At 36.8% G+C, this 25,472-nt stretch overlaps 1 protein-coding gene across 1 annotated transcript in view; it reads right to left on the bottom strand.

Annotated features, from left to right (window-relative positions):
* LOC128983122 (shootin-1-like) overlaps positions 1–24,653 on the bottom strand; it is a 61,507-nt gene extending 36,854 nt beyond the window's left edge. The window contains exons 1-2 of the mRNA XM_054402289.1: positions 24,552–24,653; positions 4,914–5,270 (exon numbers count right to left, since the gene is read on the bottom strand). Of these exons, the coding sequence (XP_054258264.1) occupies positions 4,914–5,244 (331 nt within the window). The 5' untranslated portion in view covers positions 5,245–5,270; positions 24,552–24,653. The remainder of the gene's footprint in view (positions 1–4,913; positions 5,271–24,551) is intronic.
* Between the last annotated feature and the right edge of the window lie 819 nt (positions 24,654–25,472).

The following is a 25,472-nucleotide window of genomic DNA, read 5'->3' as shown; positions in this document are numbered from 1 at the left end:
AATTTTAGGATTGCAGATACCTTAATCTAATCGTCATAAACAGTTTCCACACTCCAGACTGCTCGCCTTTACTACTTCCTTCATCACTTCCTGCGTCGCGGACCTGTTTACCGTAGAATTTTAGGAATGCAGATACCTTAATCTAATCGTCATAAACAGTTTCCACACTCCAGACTGCTCGCCTTTACTACTTCCTTCATCACTTCCTGCGTCGCGGACCTGTTTACCGTAGAATTTTAGGAATGCAGATACCTTAATCTAATCGTCATAAACAGTTTCCACACTCCAGACTGCTCGCCTTTACTACTTCCTTCAACACTTCCTACGTCACGGACGGGTTTTCCTCTCTTCCCATAGAATTTAAGGAATGCAAATACCTTCATCTAATCGTCATAAACAGTTTCCACACTCCAGACTGCTCGCCTTTACTACTTCCTTCACCACTTCCTACGTCGCGGACCTCATGCTAATGTCGTCATTTGATTAGTATTTATGATCCATACCGTTTCTGTTCTAATATCTGTGGAATAATGCTATCAGCTATTTCTTTATCTACTGCATTCAAAAGTCAACAGCTGATCATATGTCTTTGTTTATGTGTCAAATACTGCTTCCATAAGGATTACATTGAAACTTTGAGACCCAGTGGGGCGGATTCCTGAGAGACTTTTTGAACGCCATATAGATGTTGGCACTCACCGATATGGTCTTTATCACCATGCAAAATTTGAAAACGATTGATTCAGCCGTCTAGGAGGAGTTTGCGTATTACGAAATGCATAAGAGTCGATGTATAAGAGCTTCGCTCGCTTCGCTCGCTCCGCTCAACTAATATGCGTAATACATGACTGTTTTAGCTAATGGTTTAAGGCTTTGTTGGTTCTAGGGGAAGCGGCCTGGGTCTCCCAAGTTGTTGTCCCTTCACGGTTATCGTTAACCGAGGCCAAGGTTGGACACACTACTATCGTGTTTGAGATACCGAACACTCATACTCGACACTCGAGTGAGTCATGAATGAAGCTGCGGTCAGTATTTTGGCAGTTCTCGTGTGACTAGCAAATGAGCATATTAGTCATCAAAGAGCACAACCGGTACATTAACCTTCACCTTCGGCTTTTTCGATGAGTCATGCGGTATAGTCACTATTTTTATGGTAGCTATGAGAAGAAATAGTGGCTACGGTTTTTGTTGTATACATACTTGTAGTTTTAGTTCAAGCAAAAAATGAATAGGAATCTAAAGGAGAATTAATGCTACCGGTACGTATTTTACAAGGGTTTGGTTTCATACCCTTATAATTTGAAAACTTATAAAACATATAAGCAGTATATAAGCAACCCAGAGACGAGTTTAACTGAAGGAGAAAGTCAAAGACGAGAAGAGTAGAACTACCAGAGGTTCAAAGAAACGAAACAGATTAGGTAAGAGAAAATAAACAACTGGTAAGAAGATGGCAAAAGCTGACAAGAAAAATTAGTTGTAATGACGTACGAAGAACAGATCAAACGAACTCTTCAAGGATCCTTCTAACGAAACAAACCATTCAGCCTATACGTTACTGCATATAAAAACTAGAAGGAGCTGGAAATTTTGCCAGTAAATTTGGCGGGACAACACAAAGCAGTCGGCGAGTGTCGTGTATCGCCCACGACCTGCTAGGCTACGACGAGCTGTTGAGCAATAGTCTACAAGCCGCTAGGGTAGGCTTATTAAACATAACGGTCTTGGAACAATACTGGACCTGGGCCCTACAGTAATGAGGGATCTGACCATAGATCAAATGCTAGCTTCGGATTTATATTTTATTAAAAAATGGAGATTTAATTTATTATACTGTACATCCTCTATCTGGACTTTGTACATAATCCATAATGATAAAATTTAAGAATAATTATGGAATAAGAACTATGATGAGGGTAAAATTAAATCTGCAGTTTAGTTAGTTATATTTGGGTTGGAAACATTTGTAATTATTTAACAGTTAATTTAACCAATCTGCTGAGCCCAGACGAGTCATGATTATATTCAAGAAGGAGGACATGTTCAATCTTCACCTCACATGGTTGTCATAAAATAATAATTTCCTTTCAAAATAAAATGTACGGTACTGAGATCGTCCATAAGAAACCCAATAACAATAGTTTTTTTAACACCACAAATTTTGAAAAAAAAACCAAAAATAAATAAACCGTATCACCAAACTTAAACATAATTTTTCTTCCTTTAGCCTGACATTAAACTTGAAATTCATAGTTATTTGTTAGTAAGTAAGCGGTGGCGGGAGTAACTGATGGGAAAAAAACATAAATTTGAAAAACTCAAACTCGAAAATCTTTACAAAAGCAATACTTTCTCCATACTATGTATGGAAGAAAGTAGAATGCGTGACAATAGCACTCCATGCTGTTATCTTAACACATTTTTAACTTCGATTGTCTTCAAGATAATATATTTTTAGTGAATACAATTTGGACAACTTGTGTAATTAGAAAGAGAAATAAATTTCTTTGGAAAGTAAAAAATGATAAAATATAAATTCTAAAATCGGTTATTTAGACCTAGACTATATAAAAAAGTGATAAAATTAACAAGCAACAACAATACCTATGAGGTGGATGGGAGACATAATCACACGACCTTTCACTGCTAACAGCTGAGCTGGTGATAAGGCACGACCGCTTACTAGTTATTGGTAATGGTAACATTACTTTGAGATTTCTTTGGAAGGAGGTGAATCACGGTAACTATAATTTACAAAGTAAACACGTAGATAGCGCAGTAAAAAATCGTACTTGAGGCTTAATAGTTATGTGGATCTAGTAAACTAATATGGCTTTCATAACAGTTGAGCGGCAATCAGCAATCATACGTTTCATGGTTTTTAATAAAGCAATAAATTAAAACAACGTTTATAGGTATAATATAACTATTTCATCAATTTAACTTATCAGATTGTCTCAGAAATATCAACATCTATAACAAGTTTCATAGGTAAAGATGAGGACATTACTTACATATACTTTGTATCGGTATTGTTTCTATGTTTGCTTGCCAATCTCATCTGGTGAACCCACAAGTCGGGTTGAATCCAACTAATCGAAATTTTCTCAATCTTTGCCAGATTTTTGGCAATGCATGGAGAAATTGTCCTGCATTTATCTATAAATGATTATATATGGTTATTTTGTAACCATCATGGCAACGCATACAGCCAATGTTAACATTTAAAAATTTTGAGCAACTTTTAAATCATCTAGGCATTATCAAAAATTGAAGTTGTTTCGTCTTAAACCTTCCAAACATTTGTCGAAACAACCTTGGAAGGTTTGGCTAGAATATGTTCAGCCGTTATTGAGTGATAGTGTCAAGAAAGTTTGCATTGAAGCCGATCCCAAAGAGCTTTGCTTCGCTCCGCTCAATTAGATGTCAGCATTTTAGTTATATTTTTCGTTGCCACGTAGACTAATCAGTATGTTCTTCCCAGTGCCCCATAACTCTGCTAGTCTATCCTAACATTAAAAGACTGGAAAAAAAAAACCTTAACGGCAAAATGCAAGTGACACTCCTTATCGACACGGTAGCTTCGTGTGAAATTGCAGCATAATCTGTTTGGTTATTATGTGATGGAAAGACAGGCAGGCTCCTTGTTTAGACAGTATCCTTGGCTGATAATATCCTTGTCACCAGAGCCTATTGCCGCATTCTACTCGTTAAATGAACACAGGCGTGAATGTCTTGTGGTACGTAATGTCTCCTCCCCAGCTAGACGATCATAGAACCACATCAATCAATGGACGTACAGAGACTGAGCTATGCACAGTGTGCAGTTTACACCCACGACTACACCTGCAGTGAATAACGATGCGTTAGAGAAACTCATTAATTATCAATACCGACCTTCGTATTTCCATTTGTTTGGTGTACACGCGAGATCGCTGGTGGGTGTGAGCGAGGAACTCTATACAGATACAGTGTACACGATCAATGGCGAATGCAAGTGCGATGGTTCTGTTTATGAAAATGATATAGGCCTACCTAATCAAATGGAACATATTAGGTTTGGGAAGTTACGTCAACAATAATTATATTTGATCAAGTTACATTACGCGTAATGATTTCTTGAAAGATTTTGATGGATAATTTTGATATAGCCTACATAATTTTTATAAGAAAAATTTGGTTTCAAGAAATACTGTTCTTTTTGGTTTGCGAGATTATACCTGATCCTCGTAATTGTGAAGTTGTACCAAACAAGCTAAAATAACAAGCCTATAATACTGATTACCGATACACCCTTTACATTCTTACCCATTGCGAAAGTGTTTGCCACAAAAGATGTACCAATACGATTTTAGTACTATATAAAGGTTCTTCCAATAGAAGAAAAACCACTTAACATAGTAATAATAACACCGATAACGTATCCTACGGCATGGGAAATATTTTATTCTTGAATGATCAACCATATTTTGTAACTAACACAATAGGGTCAATAGTCATTATAGTTTTTGCATTTATTACCCATTAAACAATGCTAAATGCTCAAAATTGGTATAATTTCACTCTGTTTATCGCAGTTAGATGAAGCCTCGAAAGTAACCGTCTATTTCGACAGGTTTCACCTAGTATCTAATAAAATCACATTGAATGTATCAGGTATTATTCTAGGTAGTTTCTCTACGTCAGATCGTTGAAAATAATAGAGCATGAGTGTGTTATCCCCTAGTTCTGCATGGTGTCATTGTCAATCCCATTTATGTAAGATAAGCCGGAAACGGACCGAGTTCACTGACCAAATCTCTGACCCTCCTGGGTCCTGAACGCTAGCTCAACGGAGTAAGATGTACAATCCCAGTAAGTTCAGCATTTAGTATTTCCAACATACCTACACTTGTTTAAGTCTTTATACTCACGTTTCTGGTTCTGAGAGAGCAGTGTCTTCCGCCTCTTCTCGGCCTCCTCATACTTGAGCCTCCATCGGTCCGGCGTCGGCGTCGGCGACAGTTGTGTCGTGTAGTTGCCATTGCTGGTAGGTGACGTCACAGAGTGACCATTGGTCAGCAGGTCGCTGCCATGAGGGGAGGTCGGAGGCCGTTGTCCGAACCTAGCCACTGGTATCTGTGTCCTCGCCACAGCAGGGCTAGGTCGCGACTCGGGGTTGCTGAATTGTAGCCTGAGGGCCTCCACAGAGCTCGGCCGCGCGTCCTGGCTGTTGAAGTGACGTTTGAGGTTCTGTACGTTCATCTTGTCAGTTCATCGTCGCTCTTCACCTGAAACAGGAGTGAAAGCATTTAAAATAATCTCACCCCAAGTCCAGTTAAATCGTAATTAAAAATATAATACATATGCTTTCGCTACCTCTACATATAAATACCCCCGCCGCAGCAAACCTGCAGACTAAGCGAATTTCCATATATGTCTGATTGGATTTACACTAAAATGTCTACTTAAAAATTTAACATTTATTTCCTATTTAAATAGAATTATTTTAACAGGTTCTTAGGTTTGCTGCATCAGGGAGGGTAAAACTTTTTTTTGTAAAATGTTAATAGTTAGTAAGAAATAAAAACATTTTCCAAATTTGATCAAAATATGTTCATAAACAAGCAAACTACAACAGTTTACTCATTCTCCATAAGAATAACATGGGAATTTAAAATTTACATTTTTTTGGAATTTTCTTCGTAACCATTAGGCGCATACTAACACTTCAATATACTAAATTATTTGTTTTTTTAAGCTCTACAAAATGGTTTGAAAAGATTTTGCAAAATTTTATTTTTTTTGGGTCAAAAATGGGAAAAACCTATTTTTACCCCATAAAACCCCCCGTAAACCCCCGTTCCCATAGTCCGATCATGCTGGTTCGCGAACTCGTTCGAGTTTATCCCGCCTTACACCTTCAAACCAAATTTTATCAAAATCGGACAAAAATTACTCAAGTTATCGTGCGGATGGACACATATATATATATATATATATATATATATATATATATATATATATATCTCTATATATAGATATATAAAAATTTGAACGAATGGTGTTTTTGGCCTCTGGGGACATCAAAATGAAAAAGTAAATCGGTCCCGGGCCTAGGTCTTACCATGAGACCTACGGTAATAGCTACTTCCCTATAGGGAAATTCGCTAAAAAGGCAAGATACACAATGTATAGTTTAGTTTAAGATTGTTTTAATCGACTTAGCTTGTTGTTTTATACTTGAAAACCCGATGATAGAAAATTGTTTTGTCGTCAACCTTTTCAACATTAATTCTTTTAACAATATTCAGTGAGAACAAAATATGTAATTTCGCATATCCTTGGTGGATGTAAGCGAAATGTCGTTTACATCACTTATTCCAAATAAATTCGTCTAGTTTTACCCTACGGAAGCTAATCAATCTCTCACTACGTCAACTATATCTCGGGACCACCAACAAGTCCCTCTTACTCTTTTGGAATAGAACTTTGAATAGAACTTTTCTGTGGGATAGTGCCTCCAAAGTAGTGTAAACGGGAATACCTCCCCGATAAAAGCAAAAGTAAAATGATCAACGAACAAGTTGCTTTGGGCTGCAAAACACAGTAAGCAGTAAGTCTCTTAGAAACTACTCAACTACTCTTTATAGGGGATTTACAACTATCATGGTATTATGGTAAACAGTCAATCCTACTATACCTATTATGAGTACTGCTCATAAAACTATCACTTTATCGGCCGGAACTGCAGTTACCTATATGATGCACGAAAAGCGGTAAAATGCTCATAGTTAGCGAGACATTGGCCATAAGAGTACAGTACTGTGTTCTGGTCGTCAGTCTGAAACTAATCTATCTATCTATATATTAATAGGCAAGCATGTTTCTTTAAAACCTTTTTTCTCAGCTCGTGTGCATCGTGGGGTAAATCTACGCATACCGTTAGAAAGCTATTTTCCTGTAGGTGTGCAGAATCCCTTTATAAATTTAAATAGGCTCAAAGATAAGCACAAAAAATGTGTTTAAAAATTTGAAAAAATTAACATGGATCTTATGCGTTGCCATGGTGGTGACGAAATAACAACGAAATATAAACAGAAAATCAAAACAAATGGAAGAAACTCCAATCACATGTTTTATTTATACAGTGTGGGGTGAAAATAAAGAAGTGAGTAAGTTTACATTACATATTTTTGGTCGAGTTTCGACCACTGGACGACCTCTCGTAACACTTAATCTATGCTAACGACTTCTAATTAAAACACCAGAGCAAGCAGTAATGGAGACTAATTTAAGCAGCTTGGCCATCTCCATTCCGTTATTCAAGATGGATTATAATTTAAGGTGAGAGTTATTCATCGACCTCTGTAACTAAGAGAGTTGTAACGTCTGCCCGTGTCATGATTCCTACCAACAATGTTAAATGATTGTCATGAGACTTCATACAGATTGTTTGCCTTCTGTTTTCTATATCAATCGGCAATCAAAAAATTCAACTCATTGTTATTAAGGTGACATAATCTGAACAAAGATGTTATGAGGTAAACTATACATAATAATGGTTGCATATGGTTTATGAGGTTTATTCGACTGGTGATTTTTTTTTTTCAATTAGACTGGCTAAAGATGAATGTCTGTATGCATTGACTATTAGTTATTGAATGACAATGAGCATCTACGCTACTGACTGGTATGAATCAGTTTCGCTGCTGAGTTGAATGTGAGTCACATGTTAACAGCTGAGTAACCCGCCTCGACATCTGCGTACACCGACCATCAACTACTCTTTCATATTCATGAATATCATTGTCTATTGGGCCTAGAACGTGCCAGACCTCTTACGCAAAACTGATGGATAGGTTACGACTCCATAAATCCACGATTTTCTGCTGAAGAGAATAGAGTAAACCGTCCACAGCGTGAGAGGTGTTAGGGATGAACATAAATGTGTTTATCGTGTTGTTGTCTCTGACACTGACCAATTAATTCTCCCCAGTGGGAACGGAACTAGATTAGTCTGTAGGACGTAGCTCGATCTGCTTATTCTCGAGAAAATAGTTCGCAGACAATTGTTGTTATTAGTTAATTAACTTACGTTTAGGATGTCATTAGCAGTTTTCGGAAAGTCATTTGATGAACGAAATTAGTGATTTACATGCCTGGCAGAAAATTGCAAGTGTTGATCCTTTGAATACGTCAACGAACATCAGCCAAAGGGAGGACGTTTTTGTGAACCTATTGTAAAAACAAGGATTTGCGATAGACTAATTGACTTCCAAAAGAGTAAAAAACATATCTTTCCGTGGTCAATCTATCCCTACAGCAACGTGAATTATTTAAAAAGGTGTTATGGGTAATAAACATTTATTTTGTGATAACATATAAAGTTTAATGGCCAAAAGATTAAGATGAGATTGTTATCTCAAAATAAGAGCAAGTCATCAGGACATGGTGCTGCCCTTCTCAGTTTTCAAACTATGTTTACAAGCAAATAATTATACTCAGAAACTGGAATTTATAACAGAGATAACTTGAAGAATATCTTTATCAAACCGCATGACACATTCGTTTGATGAATCATGATGGTGGGAGTAGTCAAGTGGGTGATAGTGATAGTGATATGATACAGGTGCATCAATAATAATTATAAATACAGCAGAACAGCAACAAGAGAGCGTGGAGGCTGCGATTGGTTCTATAGTCTGTGGTTGTAGTTGTCAGATTTTTTTTACAAGTATTTATTTACAATCTATATACTATATATATATATTCTATATATTCTATATATCTATATATTCTATATACTAGAACAATACCTAAGTAAATTTCATGACAATTTTAACCTGGGGTTAGTTACATTCCATCAAGTGCACTAACATACAAAAAAACTTATAAAAAGTTTAACTAAAAACGAATTGGAAGGTCTATTGGATTATTCTGTTCTTTTCTTCGTGACGTTCCAATCCAGAGAGCTGAAACCGTACTGGATTAACTCTTTTGAGCCTATATGTAGCTTCACTATTATCGAGGAGGTTAACTGACAGGAAATTTGGATGGCTTTCTAATTTTCTTTGATATTTTTCGCTTCGATTTTTTATTTCTTCTCTAATATAGGATAATTTTGTATCTTGGTGAATAAGACTACTTTATGATAGAGTTGAGAGAACAAAAAATAAACTTAGTATAATTCTCTTATTCTATGAAACAGTAGGCATTACGAGTAACTCTGTACGGCATGTAAATCATTTTACATAACCTCTTAATCAAGTTAAATGATAAGAAATACATACTGAGTAGACTGTACTTACAATAATTTTAATCCAAATTTGATTTTTCTCATTGAGCTTTTTTGTTTTGCTATACCTTTTCAAAGCAAATTCCAAATTTGCAGTAATTTAGTTTTAACAGAAATTTATACATCACTCGTTCTCTTTTTTTAATTTTATTTTTATGTTTAAAAAGAGATAACAAGGTCAGTCAATCTCAGCATTGGTGCCAATAATTATACCTATAATGTTGGAGGTTTAAAGCGATAATTGTAATGAACGATGTCTGTAACTCCCTGAAGGGCTTTATACCCCCATACCCTCCCAACCATGCATTGTCATACGCGTTTCTGCATTGCAGGGGTTTAGCTTATAGTTATAAATGCTAAATTGTTGTATTTGAATTCCAGTTCTTGCGAAGCACGTAAAAAGACGTGTGCTAATTCATGACAAATTAAACAAAAGGGAGGGATATAGAAAAGAGGTTGTTTTAGTTTTAACATAAACGGTTTCCATCACATTTAATTGTACCAGAAAACATTGCAACAAGACAATAACATTTATGTTGTCTTCGGGCAAAATATTGTTTTAATATCTATTTGACTAAAACTTCAAATATGGTTTCATTGGGCGGAGCAAGCGAAGCTCTTAACGTCGTCTCGTGGTCGACTCTTACGCATTTCGTCACGCAAACTAGTCCTAGACGTTTGAAGCAATATATTTAAATTTTGCATGGCGTTTAAGAAGATATCGGTGAGTGCCAACAACAATGGGGTTAAACCGTTCTCTTAGGAATCTATACCATGGGTCTTAATTTTCATGTTATCCTTATCGAAGCAGTATTTGATACACAAATAAAGGCATAAGATCGGCCGTTGACTTTTAAATGCAGTAGATCAGGAAGTAGCTCATACAGTAGCATTATTCCACGGATATAAGAACAAAAACAGTATGGATCATAAACACAAACAAATGTCGTTAATGGACCGAATTTTAGCGAATTTTCCATATAGGGATATATAGCTATTACCGTAGGTCTCATGGTAAGACCTGGACACGGGACCGATTTACTTTTTCGATTGGATGTCCCCAGAGGCCAAAAACACCATCCAATCGAATACATATATACAAATATATGTCTGTTAGCACGTTAACTCGAGCAAAAATAATCCGAGAACCAGCGTGATCGGATCATGGAAACTGGGTTTTATGGGGTAACAATTGGGGGTTTTATTTTTGACCCTCAAAACAAAAAAATTCTAAAATTTTCTCCAAACCATTTTGAAGAGCTTAAAAACAAATAATTTAGTATCTTGAAATGTTTTTGTACGGCTATTAATTACGGAGAAATTAAAAAAAAATTAATTTAAAATTCCCATGATATTCTTACGGAGAACTAAACTGTTATAGGTTGCTTGTTTATGAATATATTTTGAGCTTGGCGAATTCATTTATTTTACACTAAACCATAAAAATACGAAGTTTCAAGATGAATTGTTTTCTAGCATGGGTCTCTATTACCTTAACATACACATATATATCAAGTTTCATAATGATCGGTTGAAAAATTTAAAAGATAAAAATGTAATGTGAAAAAACAAAATGGCGAATATCTGGTTAACGAAGCGGTTTTGGGAAAGAAATTCTTGATTTTCTCTTTATTTTGACCCATAGAACCATTTCCCGGAGTTTCAGACTGTTTACTTACGGGACACCCTATATATATACATAACGTCCGTCAACATAACTCGAGTAATTTTGGTCAGAATTTGATGTAATTCGGTATGAACGTGTAGGGTGGCATAAACTTGAACGAGTTCCAGCAAAATCGGGTCATGTGGGTTATGAAATTTTAATTTTCTTTTTTATTTTACTCTTAAAATATGAAAATTTCCAAATTTTATCACAGCCATCGTGTAAAGATAAACAACTGTTAATTGAGTTAATTAACAGTGAAAATCCGACTTTTCCGTTATTTTATGGGTTTTATATGTAAAATGCACCAATAAAAATCGAAATTTCAAAAAAAGTGAAAAGAAACCCCTGAAGATCCCATGAATACCTATATACCAAATTTCATAAAAACCAGACTACAGGTGTGGTATGTAGCTCTGTACACATCCACACCTACGCTCACACACGGACAGTTACAACTTCAAAAACCTCTCTTTTGGGTTCAGGGCCATAAAAACGGAAATATCTACTCAAAACTCGAAAATGTTGACGAAAACAATACTTTCTCCATGTATAGGGGGCGAAGGTAATTAAAAAAAAACATGCTTCCTTACTTTAAGCAGGCGGTCCGCGAGAAAGGAGACAGGGTTTGTCTCGTCAGGGGGGATCCCCGCCTATTAATACCCGGAAACAGACAAAAATACGAAGAATATGGAGAGGGGAGCCGCTAGCACTTGACACAGAGGCTCTCCAGAAAACGTGAACTCTAATTTGATCTCACCTTCAAGTATACAACCTCACCGGGGTGTCTGACACTGACTGTAGACTCTCGTATAGGTATACAAATACAAAGAACTGAGGAGCTAGCAGCACTTGACACAGAGGCTCTCCAGAAAACGTGAACTCTAATTTGATCTCACCTTCAAGTATACAACCTCACCGGGGTGTCTAACACTGACTGTAGACTCTCGTATAAGTATACAAATACAAAGAACTGAGGAGCTAGCAGCACTTGACACAGAGGCTCTCCAGAACACGTGAACTCTAATTTGATCTCACCTTCAAGTATACAACCTCACCGGGGTGTCTAACACTGACTGTAGACTCTCGTATAAGTATACAAATACAAAGAACTGAGGAGCTAGCAGCACTTGACACAGAGGCTCTCCAGAACACGTGAACTCTAATTTGATCTCACCTTCAAGTATACAACCTCACCGGGGTGTCTAACACTGACTGTAGATTCTCGTATAGGTATACAAATACAAAGAACTGAGGAGCTAGCAGCACTTGACACAGAGGCTCTCCAGAACACGTGAACTCTAATTTGATCTCACCTTCAAGTATACAACCTCACCGGGGTGTCTAACACTGACTGTAGATTCTCGTATAAGTATACAAATACAAAGAACTGAGGAGCTAGCAGCACTTGACACAGAGACTCTCCAGAACACGTGAACTCTAATTTGATCTCACCTTCAAGTATACAACCTCAACGGGGTGTCTAACACTGACTGTAGACTCTCGTATAAGTATACAAATACAAAGAACTGAGGAGCCGCTAGCACTTGACACAGAGGCTCTCCAGAAAACGTGAACTCTAATTTGATCTCACCTTCAAGTATACAACCTCACCGGGGTGTCTGACACTAACTGTAGACTCTCATATAAGTATACAAATACAAAGAACTGAGAAGCCGCTAGCACTTGACACAGAGGCTCTCCAGAACACGTGAACTCTAATTTGATCTCACCTTCAAGTATACAACCTCACCGGGGTGTCTGACACTGACTGTAGACTCTCGTATAAGTATACAAATACAAAGAACTGAGAAGCCGCTAGCACTTGACACAGAGGCTCTCCAGAAAACGTGAACTCTAATTTGATCTCACCTTCAAGTATACAACCTCACCGGGGTGTCTAACACTGACTGTAGACTCTAGTATAAGTATACAAATACAAAGAACTGAGGAGCTAGCAGCACTTGACACAGAGGCTCTCCAGAAAACGTGAACTCTAATTTGATCTCACCTTCAAGTATACAACCTCACCGGGGTGTCTGACACTTACTGTAGACTCTAGTATAAGTATACAAATACAAAGAACTGAGGAGCTAGCAGCACTTGACACAGAGGCTCTCCAGAACACGTGAACTCTAATTTGATCTCACCTTCAAGTATACAACCTCACCGGGGTGTCTAACACTGACTGTAGACTCTCGTATAAGTATACAAATACAAAGAACTGAGGAGCTAGCAGCACTTGACACAGAGGCTCTCCAGAACACGTGAACTCTAATTTGATCTCACCTTCAAGTATACAACCTCACCGGGGTGTCTGACACTGACTGTAGACTCTCGTATAAGTATACAAATACAAAGAACTGAGGAGCTAGCAGCACTTGACACAGAGGCTCTCCAGAACACGTGAACTCTAATTTGATCTCACCTTCAAGTATACAACCTCACCGGGGTGTCTGACACTGACTGTAGACTCTCGTATAAGTATACAAATACAAAGAACTGAGGAGCTAGCAGCACTTGACACAGAGGCTCTCCAGAACACGTGAACTCTAATTTGATCTCACCTTCAAGTATACAACCTCACCGGGGTGTCTGACACTGACTGTAGACTCTCGTATAAGTATACAAATACAAAGAACTGAGGAGCTAGCAGCACTTGACACAGAGGCTCTCCAGAACACGTGAACTCTAATTTGATCTCACCTTCAAGTATACAACCTCACCGGGGTGTCTGACACTGACTGTAGACTCTCGTATAAGTATACAAATACAAAGAACTGAGGAGCTAGCAGCACTTGACACAGAGGCTCTCCAGAAAACGTGAACTCTGATTTGATCTCACCTTCAAGTATACAACCTCACCGGGGTGTCTAACACTGACTGTAGACTCTCGTATAAGTATACAAATACAAAGAACTGAGGAGCTAGCAGCACTTGACACAGAGGCTCTCCAGAACACGTGAACTCTAATTTGATCTCACCTTCAAGTATACAACCTCACCGGGGTGTCTAACACTGACTGTAGATTCTCGTATAGGTATACAAATACAAAGAACTGAGGAGCTAGCAGCACTTGACACAGAGGCTCTCCAGAACACGTGAACTCTAATTTGATCTCACCTTCAAGTATACAACCTCACCGGGGTGTCTAACACTGACTGTAGATTCTCGTATAGGTATACAAATACAAAGAACTGAGGAGCTAGCAGCACTTGACACAGAGGCTCTCCAGAACACGTGAACTCTAATTTGATCTCACCTTCAAGTATACAACCTCACCGGGGTGTCTAACACTGACTGTAGATTCTCGTATAGGTATACAAATACAAAGAACTGAGGAGCTAGCAGCACTTGACACAGAGGCTCTCCAGAACACGTGAACTCTAATTTGATCTCACCTTCAAGTATACAACCTCACCGGGGTGTCTGACACTGACTGTAGATTCTCGTATAGGTATACAAATACAAAGAACTGAGGAGCTAGCAGCACTTGACACAGAGGCTCTCCAGAACACGTGAACTCTAATTTGATCTCACCTTCAAGTATACAACCTCACCGGGGTGTCTGACACTGACTGTAGATTCTCGTATAGGTATACAAATACAAAGAACTGAGGAGCTAGCAGCACTTGACACAGAGGCTCTCCAGAACACGTGAACTCTAATTTGATCTCACCTTCAAGTATACAACCTCACCGGGGTGTCTAACACTGACTGTAGATTCTCGTATAGGTATACAAATACAAAGAACTGAGGAGCTAGCAGCACTTGACACAGAGGCTCTCCAGAACACGTGAACTCTAATTTGATCTCACCTTCAAGTATACAACCTCACCGGAGTGTCTGACACTGACTCGGCACATATTTACAACAGAAGAAATTGCTCTTTTTCATCAAAGTTACAACTTTGCCCCAGCCCCCAAAATGGGGTATTTTGGCTGCAGCCCCAAATTTTCAAATTGAAACACCTATCTTTGTCCCTGACCTTTGGTCAATCTGTATGTTAGAAAAGACCCTCGAACCATTGGCCAATCTGTACGCGCGCACCCAAATCTGTCCCGCCACCTCCGAATTCTTGAGTGACCCTTATAATCCCGTCACTGCCTGCGTTGTTAGCTGTCATTGCATCCACGGCTGCGAAGCCCCGTGGATGGAAGATTTAATGAAAATTTAACCCGTGGGCTAGGTTAGGTTAGGTCAGGTTAGGTTAGGTTAGGTTAGGTTATTAAGTTAGGTTAGGTTAGGTTTGGACGGAAAGTCTTAACGCAGGAAGTAACCGAGGATTATAGGGGTCACTCTGAAATTCGGAGGTAGCGGTACACGGAGGTGGCGGGACGCGGAGATAGCGGGAGGTAACCGCGATATTGACCTCTAGTTTGCGCCATTTAATTTGTTCTTGAGAAACACTTTAAAATGAGGGGTCACATGATAGGTGTTTAAATTTGACAATTTGGGGCTGCTCCCAAAATACCCCATTTTGGGGACCGAGTACAAGCTCTACCTTTAATGACAAAGTGCATTTTTTTTTTTTTTTTGTAAACAGGTGCAGAGTTTGGTTTACCTACTGCAACGCGTTAAAAAGTTAACTGGGGGTTCTAAACTTTTGCCTAACCCTGTAGTACTGATTGTGTTTTTCCTACATCTCAATAAGTATACCGTATACTGCAGGAATGAAAAAACACGTCATATGCGTGCGTCACTTCCGTCACCGTTCAGACAGTGTTATTAAGACTAACAATTGAATCGGAATCGAGTCAACTAAGCCAGATAAATTATTTATATCAACACAAATGAGATTATCTAAAGAAATTAACACCTTTCCTCGCCAAATATCGAATTACTCTACTGTGCATTCCGTCTGTCGCACGTAATATTGTGGTCTGTGGAGTGCATGCACTTACTGCACACTACAAGGAAAGGAAGCTCTGACCAGGAAATGCGGCGGAGTTGGCGACCTTCACTTTCCCTCAGCAGAGTCGGAGTTAACATACGACTTGACCGTGTCCCTGTGTCGGGTATTGGTACGAGAAAGCTCGAGTTAATTGTTCGACACGTCTAATCAATATTCAACATTCACTGTCTAGTATGATTTCGTTTAAAGTGCCGCTAAACCCCTAACCTTGTAACCTTACACTTGTGATGGTACACATATCTTTGATGGTCTAGTTTTCACTGGTTACAGGAACGACTGAATGAATTTGGGTTTCTTCGGGTTAACCTGTAAAACTTAAGTTTCCGGTGATAGGTTGAAGAAAGATTGGACCAGACCAGAGGTCGGTGGACAACTCTGTGTTGTGGAGGCAGCCGACGACCTTGGGAGGTTTCCCTTGATCAAGGACCTTACTTGGAGTCCTGACTCACAGACAACACACACTTACAGTACTTTGAGAAAACGATAAGGAGATAAGCAATAGCTACATGAAAAGGGATCCTTGATTATTAAATTAAACGGTCATTGATTTATATAACAACATTATTCGGCAAGATAAAAAAGAGCTAATCATTAAACAACCACAGGCTCAATATCTTTAAACATCAATATCTCAAAGAGAGATTTCAATATCCTGAAGAGTCCCAAAAATGTTTGCCCCACATAAATTTTACTTACTGTATTACTTAATTATTTTTTTGTGGCCTTTCGGACTACGTCAAATTAATTTCTAAAAAAGTTAAGTTAGTTACCTTTTTCTGATCAAGTAATCCTCTAGTCGTTTATAAGGCGACCTTTTTCGACGCCGCATATGCGTCTTAAGAACTACTATAGGATTACTTACTTGGACAAAAAAGGTAACTTAACCCCTTGTAGAAATTATCGTATCACGCGGTATTCAACATAATTGACTAACCCAAGATGCCACCTTTTCTTAAAAAATTAGATACAATTTTGTTTTCAAATTAGATACAAAGACACCTAAAAATTACACAATATTAAATTTTCATAAAAATCGTTCGATCCGATTTGGTGAAAACCCGATTATTCCGTCATTTTAAGGGGTTTTATGATTAATCCACCATTAAAAATAAAAAATAAAAATGATAACGCATGTAGGTGGACGAATAAGTACAAAATTTCATGAAAATCGGACCACATTTGTAATTTGTAGCTCTGTACCACAACTACGCACACTCACGCACGCATGTACACACCGAGGGGGTGAACATGGATTATTAGTTTTGGTAAATTCTTAATAGTATAGTATGAAATAAATAAATTGACTTATTTGATGCAAATATAAAATCGATCTAGGAAATGCCGACGAAAACAGTACGTTCTTCGTATAATATGACGTTCTTCACGTTATGTACGTTCTTCGTTTTTGTTTATAGTGGGAGTAAAGTAGTAACATAAGCTTCTTGAAATAATCAATGGCAAATAAAAATTGCGTCATGGATAATTCGGTATATTAAAGTTTTATCTACAACGTTTAATTATTGGAAAATTCGAATAACAGACCATCGATTGCAAGCTTTTCAATAATATAGAGTTTAAGATTTACGTATAAACTCTTGATGTGGCCATTACCAAATAGTGCAGATAAAATGAAAATTGTACAAAGTATAACAGGAGCAAACCCGTGTAAGAGATCTCGTGGTGGCTGCGGCAGTGAGAGATCGGGATACAAACCAGTTGTGGTACAAACAATAAAATATTGATGGCTACGCTGACCTGACCTGACTGTAAACAGCAGACCGACCAGACCCATACCAGACGTGGCTCTGGACAAAGAAAGAGCGACCACGGCATCAGCAAACTGTGTGAAGTGATCAAATAAAGAGGCAATTTGATAAAATCACGGTGAAGTTGAACGTGACATCAGCAGCATCCTACAGACGTTCATTGCTGGGGTGTCACACATGTCGCCAATACCGGAGCAGTAACGACAACAGGCACGGGAGAGCCTCACACCATGTCGGGTATCGCTTACACCAGGCTAAGTGAGAGTTAATCGCCTGGTGTAGAGTTCCACCCACACCACAACTCGCCAGGCTCACCATCGCTGAGTGCTGAGATTGTCTGGGTTATCATCAATGGAAACCGTTGCAACTCAGAGCTCGACCGATTGCATGTACAAATACAACTGTCGAAGCACCAACAACTGATAAGCGACAAAGGCAGTTAGAATGACAATGACGAGTGTAATAGAGTGTACAACATTCAACAGTCCTTGTTCTAGATCGCGACAGCAAACAAAGTGAGGTAATAGTGGAGTCAGCTGTTCCTATGATAACACCTAGCCCATTGTTGGCTTAGTCAGCTGATATCGGAACTGGCGGCTCAGCTGTTTGTTCTCTAAGGTCAAAACAACAGATGTCTCCAAAATCCTAATAAAAAATACAATCATCGATCCGCTATACTTGCATTAAATAGTGTTGTGTACCTAAGTGCAATCAACAAAATATCACGTTTTGTTAAAGTGTCATATTTTTTAAATAAAAAAATATCACGATTAAAATGGATTAAGTGATAGTGTTATGAATTAACTTTTTATGTATCGACGTGTAAACAAAAGATTCAGTCTATGCTACAGTAATTCAAAACCATTCCCACTCACTCTCTACATTTTTTCGACTACGCTACGGAATGTAGGTCTTCGAATATAATCGCCAACATGGTGCAAATGACGTCAATAGAGAAAGCAAAACGAGCGGAGACAGTGGCTAAATGACTTGTGGGTCCCTGCCTCAATATAACAGGAACAGGCGGAATAATTCATTCAGTTTTCAATGAGTGGAAGATCCACAGGAAATATGTATTTAATTGTCAGGGTAGCCGAGTGGTTATAGAGCTCACTGGTTCGATTCCAAGAGACCGTTTCTGGGCCCAGATTACGTGTGTCAGTGAGCTATCAATTAATAATGCTTTTGGTAGTTTACATATTGCTGGCTTGACTAGATAGTGACAAGAGCTGGGTTTGGACCTCTCCTTACATTTGTGTGGTTTAAAACGGCATCAACAATTTGACACATACTTTCTCCCATTAGCTGGTCAACAACTCTTTATCATGGGAGCAGCAAAAGTTACAATGACTTTTGAACCTTAATTTGTACAGGAACTTGGGCTGTAACAATTTGTTTGGATTTAAAAGGACTACAGTATAAAAAATTAAAATTTAATCAAAACCGGCCGAGCTGTTTTATGGGAAAATTCCAATCAAATAATTAAAATTGCAAAAAAACGCTAGGAGATAACATTCGAATGGATACGTAATGCATAGACCTCTACCATACAAATTTCCTCCATATGCCATAGGGGGAGAAAGTCAACGAAACCATTTTGATAGCTAATTTACAATGTAGACCATATTTAAAATTCACGTTTTGTCAATTATTTGGCTTATGCAGTAGGTATAACGAAAAATTTCAGTAAACGCACCATAAATTCATTTTGGACCCTCGCTCGTATTCCAGCTAGAAATCACTTTAGGCCCTGGTGATGACTAAACATACCATATTTCTTTATTTTTTGTTCACGGATGTCTCTTCTTAACAGGGAAAATAAAATACTTCCATATTACAACTAAATAGTTCAGTACATAAGTAGTGAAAAAATGACAAGAACAAAGACATAAAGATAACCTCAGAATAATGATTCACTATAAATAACTAGTAGAACAAATAACAATATAATCAATTTTGACCAACAAGAACAAAATAACAACAGAGAACAAGAAAAATAGCAACACAATAAATACCCTGCAACGGGATTAAATGCTACAGGAAAAGCAATGTTGATCAAAAACATCGTTTGTAGGTAGTTGTTAACTAACTGGTATGGAGAAAAAAATAATGAAAAAACGAGTGCCAAAAAGAGTAAATAAAGATAACATCAAAATACTATAGTTTACATTTAATTAGATACGAGCTGTTAGCCCGTCCTACGTACGGGAATTCAGTAGTCAGTTAAAACCGTGTACAATTCAGATCAGCTAGTTTACACATATATAAAGACAAAGTTTCTTGCAGTTTTAATGTGAAAAATCATCTTGTAAACAAATGTTGTGTGACCAAATATGTTTTTATTCCATCATAGGCCTATACGATATGCATTTTAAATCCGATAAAGTTACAACAAAACAACAATTCTGCAATTTTTACGATGTGAAAATCGTTGAAGTGAGATTTGCAGCCGATTCGCACAGACGCACGCTGATAATAAGTAGCCTACAGTAGTAGAGAGAGTAATAGTCAATCGAGAAGTGTATAGACTTAGTCACCGATACCACCTACCATTAGCATACCTGCCTCTTCCATAATTATTATCACCACAATACAACTACTATACACAATTTCCAGTAGGTCTGAATAGAAACGACCTAAAATAAAACGATAATATCCAATAAAATTCACAGTACACATAAATTGTCACACCTATCCTTTATATCAATTTCACTGCATTAATTGCTAAATAAATAAGTGTAAACAAAGAAAAGTAAAAACAATAACAGTTTGTTTTGAAACAGCTGTTTGGTTCAAATAACATTCATTTGAAAAAAATAACTCACGATTACTAAAAGAACTGGTCACATGTAGCAGGAATATAAATAATAAGTAAACACGCTAGTAAAGCTACTGACGTAATTATTGTCAATGTTTACCATCCATACCGTTATCAGTTATATTCTTAATAATTACCCACTCTCATTGAATAAGTGTACATCGTAATTTCCCATATTAGTTAATTTAAACTACAATATATTCATAATTGAAATAAAAGTGATATTTTCTCGTTTGGGGGCGCTGATAGGCACCCCCAAACGTAACCTCACTGAACACGATTTCATAAAAGGATGGTTTGTCTAATTGCAGTATCCTAGGTCAATGTTGACGTTGTGTTCAATCTTTGTATAAAACTCGGCTGAGGTTGTGGTGGTAATTTAAAATCGTGATTCCTGATTATTCTTTATCTTCTTTTTGTTTTTATGACATCAATGTTTCCAGGTTTAATCCAAACAAAGTTAAAGCAGACAATCATTAATTGTAAACAAAAAGCTACCATGAAGAATTAAAACATGTAAACATTGTTATTTTTCTATTCTTTCCTCGAAAAGTGGAATAGTAAAATAATTTGCGTTTATCCTTTGTTATTAAGACTCGTGTACAGAGCCTCGATTTGTACTGTGGTTTAATTAATTTTGGTCTAAACTATTTTAAACTGTGATATAATTATCTCTATTAATCTTACTTATTTCCTATAATCAATGACAAAATAAGAGTAAATAAAATAACCTCATAGTTCCATAGTTTATATTTAACCAGCTGTTAGTTAAAACAAATTATATTGCTCTAAAACAAATCGAAGATTACAAAGATTGCTTTAAAAAAATAATTTTGAACATCCTAGTATTTTACTTTGTATAATTTAATTAATCTATCATCCTCTTACAGAATAATTGAACGTATCAATGATTTGCATTACACATAGTATAAACATAGATGACTTCATCTATGGTATAAATAAGTCAACCCTAAGTAGCATATGTCTTTACATTTTTATCCAAATGCTGAATTAGTGACACAAAAGCTGAATGTTTACAGCTGTTATGTTAAGCAAATTATTTTATGCCAAAAGCTAGTTTAGAATCTTAGCGTCGGCTGCTAGACTTTTTAAAAATTAAAACTTAATTTCTAAAAAAACTGGGACCCTAAACTAAATTTATGGCTTCGACATTCCCTAGTTCTCAAAATTATTTTTCTTTCAACACAAAAATCATGAAAATCCGTCGAGTGGTTGATTCAGAATCGTGAAATAAAAAACACTGTTTCGTTTTAATATTATAGATTATTATTACTGTAGACTTTTTGCTGTATTTTCAGTGTCACACTAAAGGTACGTTTTGCCTGAAGCGACAGGTGCGACGGTCGCGCGCGACCGTCGCTGAGCGGCAGTCGCGGGACACTGATCAAAGGGGTTTTGCATAGTCCTGTTTTGCTTGGAGCTACTGTCGCTAGAGCCGCGAGCTGCAGTCGCTGGGTACTGCTCCTAGACCAGTCAGGAGCGACAGTCGCTTAGCGACAGTTACATTTCTGATTGTTTTTATAGTGTACACCATTCTGACAAGTTCGGTAACCTTTTATTTTCGCTATATGGCGTCGGCCAACGTCTGTGATTAAGTTAAATTTTAGTGGTGAAAAAGACGACAGTTTATTAGAAGAAGTGGCAAAATACCCCGCGCTTTATGATTTGAAACATATCTCCTACAAAGACCAAACAATTAAGGACAACGTCAGGTTAGTTTAAACCTGACGTTGTCCTTTATTCTTTGGTCTTATTATTTTACAAGTTATTTTAATATATTAGTAAGTTAGGTTATTTAGATTGTCGACTTAAAAGACTTCTAATTAAATTTTCGTTTAGGTGATTCAAAAAAATATTGCTCTGTATAATGGTTATTGATCAAATTGGCTTAAAAGTCAGGCGTGTCATATTTAAATATATAAAATGCCAATTATTAAAGTAATGTGGTTATTCAAATATTAATGTAGTATATAATGTAATTGGTATTTTTTTTCATTTACAATACAATCAATAAAATATAATTTTCACTCTGTGAGGAGGTTGTTTATAACACTGATTTCCAATTAAAGTTATGCTTGTGTACTGCAATTTACGGAGAAATTGAGTAATTTTATTACATTTTGGCTTGTGACATGGCAGTTTTGGAATGTTTCTTATAACAAATAACTAGGCCTATAAGGAATACTTTATTTGTTAAGTTTTACCTGTTTTACTAAGTGAATTTATCGATTTTATTTAGTGACTTTATACTTAGTGCGCACTTTTGAGGTTAGGTGCACTGACGGTACCACGTCTCGTGACGCCAAAGAAGTTGTCGCTCCAAGCAAAACAGTCTACCATCCCGCGACTGCCGCTCGGCGACAGTCGCTGCGCGACCGTCGCACCTGTCGCTCCAAGCAAAACGTACCTTAACAATTTAGGAGCTAACATAATCTCCATTGAGGCTCTAAGCTGCATTGAATTGAATATGATATAATTAATACCAACCATGTAATATGTAAAGAAATGTTATTTATACTAACGTAATAGTTTTCCTATCTTTGTAAAATCAACCAATATTTAATATTTGCTATGTAGCATGTAACAGGCCTAATTGTTACAGTTTAATACCGGGATAACTATTTTACCGACAAGTAGCGTAACAACGAAATGGCAAACAAATCAAATTTAGTTGACTCCATGCATGGGAGAGAATGCGCATTTCGAATCAGCTGTTCAACGATGAAAAACAGCTGAGATGTCGCACTTCCGAGAGGCGTGGTTCAATCAGCTCGATTGCTGTAATTATTATTAGCTGATGCCTCATCGAGCAACTAGATTGTTAAGTTAATATATGTGCAGTCGACGTCATGATTGGAGGACATGAATATTATCGTAGCCCCAATCACGATAAAATAAACTTAACGCACCAATCTTTCTGGGTATGATATGATAGCTTCTGATTCTATACGATTTTGAAAAAGTCCATTGGGCTCTGCTCCAGGGGCTTTTAAATTTCCCATGTTACCCTTATGAACAACATATTTGTTTACATTACGATCAGCTGGATAATTAAATTGCTGTCAATATTTTATTTTCCAATTCAAGAAAACGCATGGGATACATTTACCGATTTGATTTAAATTAACCACGAATACTGGAAAAAACCTACTAATCAATTACTATTCGAATTTATGGGTTTGCGTACATACAGTATTTACAATAGAAACAACCGAGAAACCCTGGGCAATTTGATATACTTCAACAAATAAGACAAGCATGAATTGAGTACTGTATTTCTTGAGCTATCATTGAAATAGCCGATTTTTAAACTATGGAAACATGGGAAAGTCATAGAATACCACCAAGTAGACGAAATAGAGATGGTAATGTTTTTTTTTCAGGAATAGTTTACATATAATGAAGAACACTTACAATATGAAGATTCCTACAAACAATGAACAAGGGTGTTAGCCGAAGACAAGTGCCACCATTTTTAGTAGGGAACATGGACTTAATTATTATAATTGCAGAGAAAACCCCTCTATGGCAATATGTTTATGCTATTCAGTATAAGTAGATATTGTTATAATTAGTTTGGTAAAAATTAAATTGTCAGGAAAATCTTATATAGACTAAAGTTATGCATTTGACGTACATAATTATACATTACTGTGTGCAAGTGCAAAGTAAGATTTGAGAGATTTAAAATAACCACCAATTTTGGCTTATAAATATAGCGTTTAATCAAAAAGTATTGAAATTGCACACATTTATGAAGTGTTTCAAATATTTTAAATTGTAGCCTAAAAGTGGCTCTAGAATTGTCAACTTAATATTCATCATGATCAATGGATACATTTCAAAACGAAAATCAAAGTTTAAGCCAAAGAAAGAAACATTGTAGAATAAAATCCCTTAAAACACAAAAAATATTTGGCCTACATACAATTTCAGACTGTTACAAAGTATGTAAACACAAATCTCAACAATACCTTTAATATATTAGTCCAAAATGTGTATTCATTGTTAGAATGGAACTGATTTGTTATGCATACTCAACAGCAATTTATAAACTAAAACACCTAATAATTAATTAGAGTACTTACAAAATCAAAAGAACAAGTTTATTGCTATGTTGTATACGAGCGTCACTGACCATATGGGACGCACCAATCTCTCACTTCCCACAACACTACTACTGATTACTAACTAACTAAAGTCAGTCGGTCTCTACAGACGCGCGCTCAACAGCTGTTGGTTACAGACCGCGCATGCGCAGACAGCACTATGACGTCACAATAATGCAACGCATCAAGTATCAGATGCACTGTATTTAAGATATTATGCAGATTACAGGGTTATTTAGTTTAAAATGGCAAGGTCGTACTGAAACGTTAAAATTATGACATTACGAAGACGAACAACAGGCATTCCTTAAGTTTTCCAAATGTAATTTATCTATATAATAATTTTTAAGTCAGTATGCCATAACTTCCTTAAATCTTCACTAATATTCATAAAATGAGTTAATCCTTTTAAAGCTTTTTTAACCCACTTCACCATATCTCTCACTTTACGTATTTTTTTCGTAAAAAAGATCCATTATGATTCTGCATGTAATTTAGACTTGAAATGTACTTTACCAATGCCAACCAACATACTTAGTGTGATTTCTACGATAATTAAACAAGAACAACTCCTAAGTCCCACATTGGTTCTATAGCTTTTATATTTCTTTATTTAGGAAATGGATATAGCCTTAAATTTAACATACCTACCAACGATTCTAGGTACATTTAAGACTTCCATCTTCAAACATCACCTCTCATTGTTAAAGGTTTCAAATGAATGATTATGTTGTGTCTAATTTGTTACCAACAGGAAACGTTTTATACCAGTTAATATTCGGTTCTTTACCAAGGGACATAGAACGCTCTGTGTAACCTTTACTTTTTTTAACTCATTAAGCCCTTTAGGTTCGTTACCTCATAAACCCATGCTAACAAAACTATTATCATGTTGATGAG

This window comes from Macrosteles quadrilineatus, unplaced genomic scaffold, assembly GCF_028750875.1.
Source record: "Macrosteles quadrilineatus isolate MER2022 unplaced genomic scaffold, UCM_ALF_1.0 Scaffold_1__1_contigs__length_201487025, whole genome shotgun sequence".
Classification (NCBI taxonomy): Eukaryota; Metazoa; Arthropoda; class Insecta; order Hemiptera; family Cicadellidae; genus Macrosteles; species Macrosteles quadrilineatus.
This window is presented reverse-complemented; position numbering and strand designations above follow the sequence as displayed.